The sequence below is a fragment of the Saimiri boliviensis genome, chromosome 6, assembly GCF_048565385.1.
Source record: "Saimiri boliviensis isolate mSaiBol1 chromosome 6, mSaiBol1.pri, whole genome shotgun sequence".
Classification (NCBI taxonomy): domain Eukaryota; kingdom Metazoa; phylum Chordata; class Mammalia; order Primates; family Cebidae; genus Saimiri; species Saimiri boliviensis.
Genome location: NC_133454.1, coordinates 43,841,438 through 43,857,605, shown reverse-complemented (window position 1 = coordinate 43,857,605; position 16,168 = coordinate 43,841,438). Strand labels below are relative to the sequence as shown.

The following is a 16,168-nucleotide window of genomic DNA, read 5'->3' as shown; positions in this document are numbered from 1 at the left end:
TATGTTTTAACTTCTAAGCTTACTATCTTAAAATTTCTAAGTCTTGCCGGGCGCGGTGGCTCAAGCCTGTAATCCCAGCACTTTGGGAGGCCGAGGCGGGTGGATCACGAGGTCGAGAGATCAAGACCATCCTGGTCAACATGGTGAAACCCCGTCTCTACTAAAAATACAAAACATTAGCTGGGCATGGTGGCGCTTGCCTGTAATCCCAGCTACTCAGGAGGCTGAGGCAGGAGAATTGCTTGAACCCAGGAGGCGGAGGTTGCGGTGAGCCGAGATCGCGCCATTGCACTCCAGCCTGGGTAACAAGAGCGAAACTCCGTCTCAAAAAAAAAAAAAAAAAAAAAAAAAAAAAAAAAAAAAAAATTTCTAAGTCTTGGCCAAGTGTGGTGGCTCCCCCCTGTAATCCCAGCACTTTGGAAGGCTGAGGCAGGCAGATCACCTGAGATCAGGAGTTCAAGACCAACCTGGCCAACATCGTGAAACCCAGTCTCTACTAAAAATTACGCCAGTGTTGTGGCACATGCCTGTAATCTCAGCTACTTGGGAGGCTGTGGCAGGAGAATCGCTTGAACCCAGTAGGCAGAGGTTGCAGTGAGCCAAGATTGCACCACTGTACTCCAGCCTGGGCAACTGAGCACAACTCTGTCTGAAGAAAAAAAAAAAAAAAATTCAAGTCTTTCTTAAAATCTAACAAGATATTCTCATTTGCATTTTTTTTTTTTTTTTTTGAGATAGGGTCTTGCTCTGTCACCCAGGCTGGGGTGCAATGAATGGCACAATCTCAGCTCACTGCAGCCTCTGCCTCTAGGGTTCAAGCAATTCTCCTGCCTCAGCCTCTCGAGTAGCTGGGATTACAGGCGCCCACCACTATGCCCAGCTAATTTTTGTATTTTTAGTAGAGAGGGGGTTTCAGCAGGTTGGCCAGGCTGGTCTCGAACTTCTAACCTCAGGTAATCCATCTGCCTTTGTCTCCTAAAGTGCTGGTATTACAGGCGTGAGCCACTGCACCTGGCCAGATATTCTCATTTCTTTAAGATTGTTTTTGAGTAAAACCTGCTGTTTCTCCCCATGCACTTTCAAAAATTGTCTCTTATATGAGGCAAACACATCTCATATAAATATGATCTGTAATAGCAGATAAATTATTTCTTAAAGGAAAGAGTAATCATCTTGCCCCTACTACTTTTCAGTTCTTTCCACGCTTCTTAGGAACAAATGTCAACAACAGATCAGGCGCAGTGGCTTATGCCTGTAATCCCAGCACTTTGGAAGGCTGACGTGTGTGGATCACTTGAGGTCAGGAATTGGAGATCAGCTTGGCCAACTTGGCAAAATCTCGTCTTTACTAAAAATACAAAAATTAGCCGGAGGTGGTGGTGGGTGCCTGTAATCCCAGCCACTTGGGAGGCTGAGGCAGGAGAATCTCTTGAACCAAGGCGGCGGAGGTTGCAGTGAGCTGAGATCACGCCACTGCATTCCAGCCTGGGTGACAGAGCAAGGCTCCATCTCAAAAATGAAAAAAAAAAAAAAAAAAAAAAGAAATCATTGTATGAAAAAGACACTTGTACACACGTGTTCATAGTACTATAGCCTGGGAGAAAAGAGCAAAGCTCCGTTTAAAAAAACAAAACACACAGTAAATTCTGACAACGCAGGACACAATTCAGAGACATAACTGATGTGAAATTAGACTATTTACAGGACAAAGAACAAAGCATACATTTTTTTTATTTTGTTTTGAGACAGGGTCTTGCTACGTCACCAAGGCTGGAGTGCAGTGGTACAATCACAGCTCACAACAGCCTTGACATTCCAGGAAGAATAGTTTTTTATCCTCTGAGGTCAGAAAGCACAGCAGACAGTCAAAAGTGACAATTTAGATTTAGAACCTTATCAAGTAATTATGGAAAGTTATAATGGGCAATCATCTCGTAAACAGAGCAACAAACAAGGGTACAAATATCTGAACTTTAAATTGACCCAAGAATTCAGCTTTTCACAGATCAACATGCTTTGTCCTGACTCAACACAAATAACTAAAACTTTCCATTTATAACACAGAACAGACAAAGGAAAGATTTGTCAAGCAGGAGTTATAAACAGTCACACTAACAAGGAAGCTCCCAAATTGACTTTTTTTTTTTTTTGAGACAGAGTCTCGCTGTCACCCACACTGAAGTGCACTGTCACGATCTCGGCTAACTACAACCTCTGCCTCCTGGGTTCAAGCGATTCTCCTGTTTCTGCCTCCTGAGTAGCTGGGATTTACAGGCGCCCACCACCATGCCCGGCTAATTTTATTTTTAGTAGAGACGGGGTTTCACCATGTTGGCCAGGCTAGTCTCAAACTCCTGACCTCAGGTGATCTGCCAGCCTCGGCCTCTCAGAGTGCTGGGATTACAGGTGTGAGCCACCATGCCCAGGCCCAAATTGATTTTTATAGTGTTTGGATGAGAATAGATATGGTAAATGGCATCGCAAAGAGAGAATGTTTCCCTAGGCAGTGGAAGAACAGAATTTAATTCTAAGGTAAACTTTTTTTGATGTTAATATTATGGAATAAGTCACTTTTATGTGGAAACTTTATGTTAACAACTTTGCTGAATGAAATAAACTAAGTCCTGATTCGATTTTAAAATGTCATCATTACAAATATTCAATGCAGCCCCTATTCCAAAGAGGCCTTTACAGTCTTTTTAGGGAGAGATGACTGACACACAAACAACTATTTGATGCTTCACTTGCTTGACAAACTTGTTGAAATCACTTACCTTACAGAAGGCATTATGAGGAATTTGAAATCTATAAAACATGGTTCTATAGTCAAGCAGCATTATAATCTTCTGGGAAAAATGTTAAAATTATCTGTACATATTTCTAAGATAGAATTTGGCAAGAAATACAGGACTAGCATTTTTTTTAACTGCATTTAGGTTTTGGGGTACATGTGAAGAACATGCAAGATTGCTGCATAGGTACACACCCGGCAGTGCGATGTGCTGCCTTCCTCCCCCTCACCTATATCTGGGGCATTTCTCCCCATGCTGTCTCTCCCCACCTCCACACCCCCCACTGTCCCTCCCCTATTTCCCCCCACCACCCGCCCTCACAGATCCCAGTGTGTGATTCTCCCCTTCCTGTGTCCATGTGTAGGAGTAGCTAAACAAACCATCCCAGATTCACAGGAGAACCATTCCATGGTGCTATACAATGATACTAAAATGCTTCAGGAAGTTTTACAAGCATTTGGTGTCAGATTCATGTTAACACAATAGAGATCACTGGTATGTTAAATGTTGCTATCAGATTAACTTGTTACTCCAGACTTTGAAATAAAAGTAATATACTAACCTCTGTCTGTATTTCTACTTTCTTAAAGCTATGTCATTAGATAAGGAAGGTTTGTGTTAGTTTTCAGTCTCCTAAGCTTCACTCAAGTGATAGTCTACTACCGACCCAGGCCAGCACTTATGTGTATGCCTAGGTAGGCAAGGCCCAAGTGCATCTGCTCAGCAGGTGTACTCCCTGGTATTAGCTGCATAAAAACAAGTGCCCCTCTCTCAACATAACACATAATGAGGACTGCTGCTTATATAACCTACTTATCGTAGGGGATGCTAGCATATTATGTGTGATTCAGCTTTGAATAAAAAGTTCCTGGCCGGGCGCGGTGGCTCAAGCCTGTAATCCCAGCACTTTGGGAGGCCGAGGCGGGTGGATCACGAGGTCAAGAGATCGAGACCATCCTGGTCAACATAGTGAAACCCCGTCTCTACTAAAAATACAAAAAATTAGCTGGGCATGGTGGCACGTGCCTGTAATCTCAGCTACTCAGGAGGCTGAGGCAGGAGAATTGCCTGAGCCCAGGAGGCGGAGGTTGCGGTGAGCCGAGATCGCGCCATTGCACTCCAGCCTGGGTAACAAGAGCGAAACTCCGTCTCAAAAAAAAAAAAAAAAAAAAAAAAAAGTTCCTGCCAGGCGCGGTGGCTCAAGCCTGTAATCCCAGCACTTTGGGAGGCCGAGGCGGGTGGATCACGAGGTCGAGAGATCGAGACCATCCTGGTCAACAAGGTGAAACCCCGTCTCTACTAAAAATACAAAAAATTAGCTGGGCATGGTAGTGTGTGCCTGTAATCCCAGCTACTCAGGAGGCTGAGGCAGGAGAATTGCTTGAACCCAGGAGGCAGAGGTTGCGGTGAGCCGAGATCGCGCCATTGCACTCCAGCCTGGGTAACAAGAGCAAAACTCCGTCTCAAAAAAAAAAAAAAAAAAAAAAAAAAAAAAGTTCCTACATGGGCCAGGTGCAGTGGCTCAGGCCTATAATCCCAGCACTTCAGTAGGCTGAGGCAGGTGGATCACTTGAGGCCAGAAGTTTGAGACCAGCCTGACCAACATGACAAAACCCCATCTCTACTAAAAATACAAAAATTAGCTGGGTATAGTGGTCCATGCCTGTAATCCTGGCTAATTGGGAGTCATGAGGCAGGAGAATCACTTGAACCTGGGAGGCAGAGGCAGAGGCTGCAGTGAGCCAAAATCACACCACTATACTCCAGTCTGGGTGACAGAGCAAGACTCCATTTAAAAATAATAATAAATTTTAAAAATAGTAAAATTTACCAAAAAAAATTTCTACTTGTAGTAAACATGCCTCTCCAAACACACACCTTTCTCAAAGGGCTCTGGAAAGGGCAACCCTAAGTGCTCACAAGGTGACTCCCTTGCCTCTGGCCAGAGCTGATAGGATCAAGAATGGAATGGACTCGGCCGGGCGCGGTGGCTCAAGCCTGTAATCCCAGCACTTTGGGAGGCCGAGGCGGGTGGATCACGAGGTCGAGAGATCGAGACCATACATGGTGAAACCCCGTCTCTACTAAAAATACAAAAAATTAGCTGGGCATGGTGGCACATGCCTGTAATCCCAGCTACTCAGGAGGCTGAGGCAGGAGAATTGCTTGAACCCAGGAGGCGGAGGTTGCAGTGAGCTGAGATCGCGCCATTGCACTCCAGCCTGGGTAACAAGAGCGAAACTCCGTCTCAAAAAAAAAAAAAAAAAAAAAGAATGGAATGTACTCACGTAAGCTAGCACATTGAGAGACTGGGTCAGTGGATGATGGTGGGCACTCGGATTGAAAAGTCACACGGGGCTGGAGCTGACCAGCCAATGCCACGGAAAAGCAGAGGTTAGAACAAAAAGAAAGGCCATGAGTATGCTGAGAAGCAAAAGAATGGAACATGTATACTCAGAGACAGGGGAATTAGACCACAGCACACCAGAAGAGACAAAAGACTGCTCGGTTGGTGATTTTCTAGTTTGAATTCTGACAGGGTCAGTTGCACTTTATTTTGTTTCCTTTTTAAAAAATTTTACAGGTCGGGTGCAGTGGCTCAAGCCTGTAATCCCAGCACTTTGGGAGGCCAAGGCGGGTGGATCACGAGGTCAAGAGATCGAGACCATTCTGGTCAACATGGTGAAATCCCGTCTCTACTAAAAATACAAAAAAATTAGCTGGGCATGGTGGCGCGTGCCTGTAATCCCAACTACTCAGGAGGCTGAGGAAGGAGAACTGCCTGAACCCAGGAGGCGGAGGTTGCGGTGAGCCGAGATCGCGCCATTGCACTCCAGCCTGGGTAACGAGAGTGAAACTCTGTCTCAAAAAAAAAAAAAAAAAAAAAAAAAAAAAAATTTTACATATAAAAATAAATAAACCAGAACTCCTAGACTCAAGCAATCCTCCTGCCTCAGCCCGCAGAGCATCTGCGACTACAGGCACGTGTCCCTGAACCCAGCCAGCTGCACTTTATTTCCAATCCTTGGATATCCTCATGCTTGCCCATTGTATCTCTTCCAAAAGTCCCCTTTCTGGAGATTCCTTAAAGAACTAAAAGTAGAACTGCCCTTTGATCTACCAATCCCACTACTGGGTATCTACCCAGAGGAGAAGAAGTCATTATACGAAGTCCAGGCACGGTGGCTCATGCCTGCAATCCCAGCACTTTGGGAGGTCAAACCAGGTGAATCACTTGAGGTTAGGAGTTCAAGACCAGCCTGACCAGCATGGAGAGAAACCCTGTCTCTACTTTAGAAAGTACCAAATTAGCCGAGCGTGGTGGTGCATGCCTGTGTTCCCAGCTACTCAGGAGGCTGAGGCAGGAGAATCCAGGAGGCGGAGGTTGCAGTGAATGGAGATGACACCACTGCATTCCAGCCTGGGTGACAGCAAGATTCCGTCTCAAAAGTGGGCGGGGGGGGGGGAAGAATTCATTATGTGAAAAAGACACTTGCACACACATTTTCATAGCAGCACAGTTCAAAATTGCAAAACTATGGAACCAGCTCAAATGTCCATCAATCAATAAGTTGATACAGCAAATGAGTTGTATATACCATGGAATACCACTCAGCCATAACAAGGAATGAAATAATGGCATTCACTGCAACCTGGATGGAATTAGAGACTTTCATTCTAAGTGAAGTAACTCAGGAATGGAAAACCAAACAGCCTATGTTCTCACTTATAAATGGGAGCTACATGGCCGGGCATGGTGGCTCACATCTGTAATCCCAGCACTTTGGGAGGCTGAGGCAGGCGGATCATGTGAGTCGGGAGTTTGAGACCAGCCTGACCAACATAGAGAAACCCCATCTCTACTAAAAATACAAAACATTAGCTGGGCTTCGTGGCTCATGGCTGTAATCCCAGCTACTAGGGAGGCTGAGGCAGGATAATTGCTTGAACCCGGGAAGCGGAGGTTTCAGTGAGCTGAGATTGCACCATTGCACTCCAGCCTGGGCAACAAGCGAATCCTGTCTCAAAAAATTAATAATAATTTTTTTTTTAAAGTAGGAGCTTGGCCGGGCGCGGTGGCTCAAGCCTGTAATCCCAGCACTTTGGGAGGCCGAGGCAGGTGGATCACGAGGTCAAGCGATCGAGACCATCCTGGTCAACATGGTGAAACCCCGTCTCTGCTAAAAATACAAAAAATTAGCTGGGCATGGTGGCACATGCCTGTAATCCCAGCTACTGAGGAGGCTGAGGCAGGAGAATTGCCTGAACCCAGGAGGCGGAGGTTGCGGTGAGCCGAGATCGCGCCATTTCACTCCAGCCTGGGTAACAAGAGCGAAACTCCGTCTCAAAAAAAAAAAAAAAAGAGTGGGAGGACGGTGAGGGATAGAAGACTATACATTGGACACAGTGTACACTGCTCAGGTAATGAATACGCCAAAATCTCAAGTATCACCACTAAAGGACTTGTATCATCAAACACCACCTGTTCCCCAAAAACCTATTGAAATAAAAATAAGTTTTAAAAGTTCAGTTTCTACTTGGCTAGTTTGTTCTTGTTTACTAAGCCATTCTCTCTTTCACTTTTCTGCGTCAGTTTAATGGAAGCTTCCCTGACTTTCTCCACCGTGCCCTGGATCCCATCTCCAGTTGCTTTTTCAAAGATGGCACAGTTATCCTTTCCCTCTCCCCTATGACATTCTTCCCCTTTATTGCTGGATAACTCCATAAACATAAAAACAGCTCAGATTCCCCCCACCTAAAAAAAAAAGTAAAAACAGCCGGGCGCGGTGGCTCAAGCCTGTAATCCCAGCACTTTGGGAGGCCGAGGTGGGTGGATCACGAGGTCAAGAGATCGAGACCATCCCGGTCAACATAGTGAAACCCCGTCTCTACTAAAAATACAAAAAAATTAGCTGGGCATGGTGGTGCGTGCCTGTAATCCCACCTACTCAGGAGGCTGAGGCAGGAGAATTGCCTGAACCCAGGAGGCGGAGGTTGCGGTGAGCCGAGATCGCGCCATTGCACTCCAGCCTGGGTAACAAGAGCGAAACTCCCTCTCGGAAAAAAAAACAAAAAAACAAAAAAAAAGTAAAAACAAATGTCTCTCTTTTTTTTTTTTTTGAGACGGAGTTTCGTTCTTGTTACCCAGGCTGGAGTGCAATGGCACGATCTCAGCTCACCGCAACCTCCGCCTCCTGGTTTCAGGCAATTCTCCTGCCTCAGCCTCCTGAGTAGCTGGGACTACAGGCACACGCCACCATGCCCAGCTAATTTTTTGTATTTTTAGTAGAGATGGGGTTTCACCATGTTGACCGGGATGGTCTCGATCTCTCGACCTCGTGATCCACCCGCCTCGGCCTCCCAAAGTGCTGGGATTACAGGCTTGAGCCACCGCGCCCAGCCACAAATGTCTCTTGACCCACATTCCCACTGAGCTTTCACTTCATTTCCTTTTTTTTTTTTTTTTTTTTTTTTGAGACAGAGTCTTGCTCTGTCACCCAGGCTAGAGTGCACTGCAACCTTTGCCACCTAGGTTCAAGTGATTCTCCTGCCTCAGCCTCCCGAGTAGCTGGGACTACAGGCACGCCACAATGCCCGGCCAATTTTTCTATTTTTAGTAGAGATGGGGTTTCACCATGTTGGCCAGTCTGGCCCTGAACTCCTGATCTCAGGTGATCTGCCTGCCTCAGCCTCCCAAAGTGCTAGGATTATAGGCATGGCCTCATCTCACTTCCCTTTGGCAAGAAAGGTTCTCCATGCACCTATAATGTCTGTTTACTTGTCCTCACCTCCTCTTTACAGTTCAACTCACTCAGATCCAGATTTTATTTCTGCCAGTTTACCACTGTTGGTCCCAGGAAAGATCAACAATGTCTGTGTTGCAAAATCCAGCTCACTATAATGGTCTCACTTAACCTTTTAACATCTCAGCAAGACTGGGCTCATTTTTTTTTTTTTTTTTTTTTTGAGACGGAGTTTCGCTCTTGTTACCCAGGCTGGAGTGCGATGGCGCGATCTCGGCTCACCGCAACCTCCACCTCCTGGGTTCAGGCAATTCTCCTGCCTCAGCCTCCCGAGTAGCTGGGTTTACAGGCACGCACCACCATGCCCAGCTAATTTTTTATATTTTTAGTAGAGACGGGGTTTCACCATGTTGACCAGGATGGTCTCAATCTCTTGACCTTGTGACCCACCCGCCTCGGCCTCCCAAAGTGCTGGGATTACAGGCGTGAGCCACCGCATCTGGCTGGGCTCATCTTTGAGATACATGCCAATCAGTTAAGTGCCTGGGATTCCTAGCTCAGTATTCTTTGTTTCTTTCTTTGGTAGAGACATTGTCTTACTATCTTACCCAGGCTGGTCTCAAACTCCTGGGCTCAAGCGATCCTCCTGCCTTGGCCTTCCCAAGTACTGGGTTTACAAGCATAAGCCATTGTGCCCCGCAAGCTGAGTATTCCTAAGCAAGTTACTTAGACACACTTACCTTGGTTTTCTCAAATACCCTCCACAGCCTATAATGAGAATGAGGTAACATGTGTAATCCGCTGCAGAAACTGTTCCTTGTCTTGGCTTCCATTACATACGTGGCCTCCTTCCTACCTCATTAATCATATTTACCTCAGTCTCCTTTACTGTCTCCTCTTTCCCTTCCAACAAGTGCAGAATGGCCCAGAGCTTTGTTCCAGGCCTCTGTTAATTTAACTTCACTATCTCCTTAGATAATCATATCCAGTCCTGTGGCTTTAAAAAGCATTTATGTGCTGATGATGTTCCAAATTTATCTCCAACCCTGACCTGTCAACTGACCACCGGACTCACAACCAATCGCCAACCTGACAGCTGCAGGTGAATGTCCAAATCATAGCTCGCAATTTCCAACCCTAGAAAACCTGTTTGTGGCCAGACACAGAGGCTTACGCCTGCAACCCCAGCACTTTGGGAGACCAAGGCGGGCAGATCACAAGGTCAGGAATTCAAGACCAGCCTGGCCAACATGGTGAAATCCCGTCTCTACCAAAAATACAAAAAAAAAAAAAAATTAGCAGGTCTTGGGGGCACGTTCCTTGCCTGTAATCCCAGCTATTCCAGAGGCTGAGGCAGGGTAATTGCTTAAATCAAGGAGGCAGAGGTTGCAGTGAGCCAAGATCATGCCACCGCAACCTAGCCCAGGCAAGAGTGTGATCCAGAAAAAAATCAAAAAACAAAACAAAAAGTCTCCCTAGCTCTCCATGGCTGGCTCATTTTTGTTCTTCATATCTTTTCTAATGACACATTCCCAGAGTGAATCCGAACGTACTCTAACCTACTTTATTTAAAATTGCCCTCTACCTTTTCCTCTTTTATATGAGTATCATTATTTCTTTCAAATCACTTCTCACACTTTAAGCATGTGGTTCACCCTCCAACCTAATGCAGGATTCCTGATGGCAGGACGTGTCTCTTGTTCACTGCTACATCCCTATCCTTAGCATAGTGCCTAGTGCTCATTAAATATCAGAAATGAATCACAAAATTACAGTATGGTCAGGACACTGAACCTTATAGTGTGTATTAAATACATGATGAATGAACACAACCCATTAAGTTTTATCTGCATAATACAATTATCTTTCAGGGAGGGCTCAGCTGCAGCACCAACTCAAGACCTGGCCCATACCAGGCAAAGGTCGGCATTCCTAGCTCAGCTTCCACAACACCTGTGTGCACTTTTTTTTTGAGGCAGAGTTTTATTCTTTTTTTTTTTTTTTTTTGAGACGGAGTTTCGCTCTTGTTACCCAGGCTGGAGTGCAATGGCGCGATCTCGGCTCACTGCAACCTCCGCCTCCTGGGCTCAGGCAATTCTCCTGCCTCAGCCTCCTGAGTAGCTGGGATTACAGGCACGCGCCACCACACCCAGCTAATTTTTTGTATGTTTAGTAGAGACGGGGTTTCACCATGTTGACCAGGATGGTCTCAATCTCTCGACCTTGTGATCCACCCGCCTCAGCCTCCCAAAGTGCTGGGATTACAGGCTTGAGCCACCGTGCCCGGCCGAGTTTTATTCTTTGTTGCCCAAGCTGGCATGCAGTGGCACCATCTGGGCTCACTGCAACCTCCGCTTCCCCAGTTCAAGTGATTCTCCTGACTCAGCCTCTGAAGTAGCTGGGATTACAGGCGCCCACCACCATGCCCAGCTAATTTTTGTATTTTTAGTAGAGACACAGTTTCACCATATTGGCCAGGCTGGTCTCAAACTCCTGACCTCAAGTGATCCGCCTGAATCAGCTTCCCAAAGTGTTGGGATGACAGGCATGAGGCACTGCACCCAACCTCACCCGTGGGCATTCTGATTGTTCCAGAATATATAATGTTGTAATCCTCCGGTGGCTTTTCTCCCCACTAGACTGAATTCCAAAAACAGACTGATTTTCTAGCCCAGTGATGCCAGCAGACACTAAACAAATATTTGAAGAAGTCTGAAACTTACCAATAACTCAGAGAAACAAAAGTTCAGCTACAGTAAGTATGTTACAAAACCAGCAAAGTAAAATAATGAACTAGAGAGTAACTGAGGGCCTACTTCACATGGGACAGTCAGAAAAGGCCGTCTAGAAATGTTAATGGAGCTGAGAAATGAATGTTAAAGAATCACCCTTGGAAAGATCCAGGAAAAGAGCATTTGAGGCATCAGGAACAAGTAGGACAAAGGTCAGGAATTAGGAACAAACTTGGCACACATACCAAGCATAGAAAGAAGGGTCCTGTGACAAAAGTAGAGTGAGCACAGCAGCAGCTGAGGCCACAGAAGTGTGGCCCAACAGATCGTGATAAGGGTCTAGATTCTGGCCTGTGGGCAATGACAAGCCTCCGAAAGCTTTTATGTCATAAAAAGACCACTCTGGCTGCAGTGCAGAGAACTGAGTGTACCAGGGCAAGATTAGAAAAAGGGAAGGGGGCCAGGTGTGGTGGCTCACACCGGTAATCCCAGCACCTTAGGAGATCGCTGTGGGCAGATCACCTGAGGTGGATCACCTGGGACGCTGGTCAGGAGTTTGAAAGTAGCCTGGCCAACACGGGGTTAAGAATACAAAAATTATCGGCCGGGCGCGGTGGCTCAAGCCTGTAATCCCAGCACTTTGGGAGGCCGAGGCGGGTGGATCACGAGGTCAAGAGATCGAGACCATCCTGGTCAACATGGTGAAACCCCGTCTCTACTAAAAATACAAAAAAAATTAGCTGAGCATGGTGGCGCGTGCCTGTAATCCCAGCTACTTAGGAGGCTGAGGCAGGAGAATTGCCTGAACCCAGGAGGCGGAGGTTGCGGTGAGCCGAGATCGCGCCATTGCACTCCAGCCTGGGCAACAAGAGCGAAACTCCGTCTCAAAAAAAAAAAAGAATACAAAAATTAGCCAAGTGTGGTGGCGCACAGACACCTGTATTCCCAGCTACTCAGGGGGCTGAGGCAGGAGAATTGCTTGAACCTGGGAGTCAGAGGTTGCAGTGAGCTAAGATCTCATCATTGCACTCACCTGGGCAACCAAACTTGGTCTCAAAAAAAAAAAAAAAAAGAAAGACAGAAATTAGCAACAGGAAAAAAGGAAGGAACTAGCACATAGGCTGTTAGGTCAAAGGCAAGCAGCAAGGTTACCAAATCAGAGGGGTCAGGAACCCAGCAGGAACCACAAGAGAAGCAGACACTGCCAGAGGCAGACAGAGAGAAATTATCCTGGCTTCTTCCTCCCTCCTATCTTCCAATCTTCCACCGGTGGCTACACCCAGCCAGAAGCCAGCTGATGTTGGTCAGCCTACAGTAATGCAGACAGAATAGGGGAGGGGAGAGAAAAGAATCTGAGAGCAAATCTGCCCAAGACTAGCACAATATAGGAATTTTTTTTAAAATCTGAGTATTAAAAGGAGCTGAATAAAACTGGATCAAAACACAAAACGGGAGTTTTAAGGAGGGAGTGGTCAATAGTGTCAAATATAGGATCAAGGTCAAGAGGAAGAAACACCAGCAGAGCACAGTGGCTCACACCTGTAATCCCTGCGCTTTGGGAAGCCAGGGAAGACCAGCCTGGCCAAAAGAATGAAACCCCATCTTTACACAAACTAAAATATAGATTTTTTAAAACGATGAAAAACCACAGGAAAAGGAAATCATTCATATTTTTCAGCTTAAGTGGCACAGAAATTTTACTGCAGAGTCAAGGAGAAATGGATGCAGAATAAATGGGAGGTAATGAGTAAAGACCACTCCTGTGACCACAGAGAGAAGTGATTTAGAGCTAGAAAGGCAAGGAGGCCCAATAAAGTCCACAAAGATTTGTTGACCATAAAAGAGACCTGGTAGGCAAAGGGAAAAGAGCCACGCCTGTAATCCCAGCACTTTGGGAGGCCGAGGCGGGTGGATCACGAGGTCGAGAGATCGAGACCATCCTGGTCAACATGGTGAAACCCCGTCTCTACTAAAAATACAAAAAATTAGCTGGGCATGGTGGCACGTGCCTGTAATCCCAGCTACTCAGGAGGCTGAGGCAGGAGAAATGCCTGAACCCAGGAGGTGGAGGTTGCAGTGAGCCGAGATCGCACCATTGCACTCCAGCCTGGGTAACAAGAGCGAAACTCCGTCTTAAAAAAAAAAAAAAAAAAAAAAAAATCTGGAGACAACAGATGCTAGAGAGGATGTGGAGAAATAGGCACACACTTACACAGTTGGTGAGCATGTAAATTAGTTCAACCATTGTGGAAGACAGTGTGGTGATTTCTCAAGGATCTAGAAATAGAAATTCCATTTGACCAAATAATCCCATTACTGGGTATATATCCAAAGGATTATACATTGTTCTATTATAAGGATACATGCACACGTATGATCATTGCAGCACTGTTTCCAATAGCAAAGACTTGGAACCAACCCAAATGCCCATTGAAGATAGACTGGACAGGGAAAATGTGGCACATATACACCATGGAATATTATGTAGCCATAAAAAACGACGAGTTCGTGTCCTTTGTAGGGACTTGGATGAACCTGGAAACCATCATTCTCACCAAACTGACACAAGAACAGAAAATCAAACACCACATGTTCTCACTCATAGGTGGGTGTTGAACAATGAGAACACATGGACACAGGGAGGGGAGCACTACACACTGGGGTCTGTCGGGGGGAAATAGGGGAGGGACAGCAGGGGGTGGGGAGCTGCAGAGAGATAGCATGGGGAGAAATGCCAGATACAGGTGAAGGGGAGGAAAGTAGCACATCACACTGCCATGTGTGTACCTATGCAACAATCTTGCATGTTCTTCACATGTACCCCAAAACCTAAAATGCAATAAAAAATAAAAATAAAAATCAGACTTTGTCATGTATAAAAACTTTATTCCAGATTTAAAAAAAAAAAAAAAAAAGAGGGTTGGTGCAAAGATATCTGAGAAGGGAGGCGACCTCTGCTCACAAGATCCGGGAGGGTCTTTGCAGATGGGAGCCGGCAAGGAGGAGAAAAGCCTTCCAGGGCAGAGATCAGGGAACACCTCAGGCTCTGCCTAGGTTCACCGAATATGGAGTGATTTTAATTGCTCTATGTCCTCAATGCTGAGATAAAAGCCCCTTGATGCATCGGGTGTGTTCAGCTCCTCCTCTGCTCTACTTCTGATGCAGCAGCACCCTGATAACAATCAGTGATAAACGCAGCATACTAGTTTAGCATGTCTTAGAAGGATCTCAAGTGCCCTTAAATGCTCAGAGCACTAGTTTACTATGTCTTAGAAGGATCACAAGTGTTCTCCCGCCCCCCACATTTTACTCACCCCTTCATCCTCCCCTTCCAAGCCCTTATGATCAATGAGATTATGCACACAATAAAAGTGTTTGGAGCCCAGAGCTGGGGCCAACGTCACTACCACGCTTGCGTTGGTCCCCTGGGCCCATGCTGTAAATTCTACTCTTGTGTCTTAGTTTTTATTTCCTTTTCTCAATCCCTCCTCACAGCCAAGACTAAGGGCACCCACGTACGGGGTTTGGGGCTGGTACCCAAGAGCCTTCGACAAAAACAAACCTATCAACAATCCCACTTAAACAGGGTGAAATCCATACTCACAACATAACTGGATCTCCAAGCTTATTGCCCTAATCACCCCAGAAAACAAACCCAAGCTTCAGTAACCACACCCTGAAGGTCTCTACCTATTCCTGAGGCTTTGCCTAACAATCTGGGGTGCGGGCTCCCTTGCTCACGCAGGTGGAGAATAAATTCATTGAGACTCTGCCCTTACTGTGTTCCCTAAATACAATAGTCCGAGGAGAGACACCCCTTGGAACGCCCTCAGTATGGGAGCTTTGCTCCTATGTCAAGTATAATGTATTTATTGTATTATCTGAGCAGTCATTTGTTTTCCCTGATAAATTTTAGGCGGCTCCAAAAAAAACATGTTATGATCACATGGTGCCCTCTCCTCTTGTATGCCCCCAATGGTTATCTATTCTATTTAAAAAGAAAAGGAACCTCTCCTGACAATAACGCACACAAACGTGTTTTAAAGAAAATCTCGAGAGCAGCTCTGGTCTGCAAAGAGGCTCCTGCATCCATCGCTCAGGCCCGGCGAGCGCCAATTCCGGCCGTCCGCCTGCCCGGACACCGGCCCTTGTCTGACACACCAGTTAACACTCAACATGATTGGAAGTAGCAACGTGCTGTAAGAACAGGCGAGTCCCCGGGCGTTATCCGGGCACTTAGGCCATTCTGGAACGAGACCCGGTCACGTGACGGTCCTGGGGCCTAGGCAGAGCAGCCGGGCCGCGGGAGCCGCAAGGGCCGCGGGCAGAACGCTTCCGAGGTGGGAACTCCCCGCATCCCGGGTCCGAGCGCGGTGGGGACAGACCCCGCTCACCTGCACAAGCCTCCGGAGCAGGGGGCTGCGGCTACCGCCGCGCAGAAGTGCCGCCAGCACAGCCATGGTCGCAGAGCGCGGCGCGGCAGCAGCCCTGGAGGAGACGACGCGCCCTCCTCCCCACCCTCGCCCCGCTTCGCCCGCACCGCCCAGAGCGGGCACCGCCCCTCCTGTCTCCTCCAATAGCAGCCCCGGACCTCCACGGTCGGCGGTGATTGGCGGGAAGCCAGGGGCGCGGCGGAGCCTGGCGCTGGGACCTCGCTGCCTGGGTGGGGAAAGGTTGACAAGTGAAGGACGCGGCTGGAGACTCTGGCACCGGCGTTAAAGAACACGTGACACGCTGCTGGTTCCCTTGTCCACCACAACTAACCTGCTCAGGCCATTGGTTTATGTGTAATCCGAGCTTTTTCCATTCACTGAGCATGCTTCCCTTATGCCTACCCAGCACAAACTCAAAGTATTTTAGGGTTTTTTTGTTTGTTTGTTTTTGAGACAGAGTCTCACTG

The 16,168-nt window shown here is 46.9% G+C and overlaps 1 protein-coding gene across 1 annotated transcript in view; it reads right to left on the bottom strand.

Annotated features, from left to right (window-relative positions):
* The window catches only part of ACAT1 (acetyl-CoA acetyltransferase 1), a 31,379-nt gene extending 15,562 nt beyond the window's left edge, over window positions 1–15,817 (bottom strand). Inside the window, exon 1 of the mRNA XM_003923743.4 lies at window positions 15,663–15,817. Within this exon, the coding sequence (XP_003923792.1) occupies window positions 15,663–15,728 (66 nt within the window). The 5' untranslated portion in view covers window positions 15,729–15,817. The remainder of the gene's footprint in view (window positions 1–15,662) is intronic.
* Window positions 15,818–16,168: the final 351 nt, after the last annotated feature.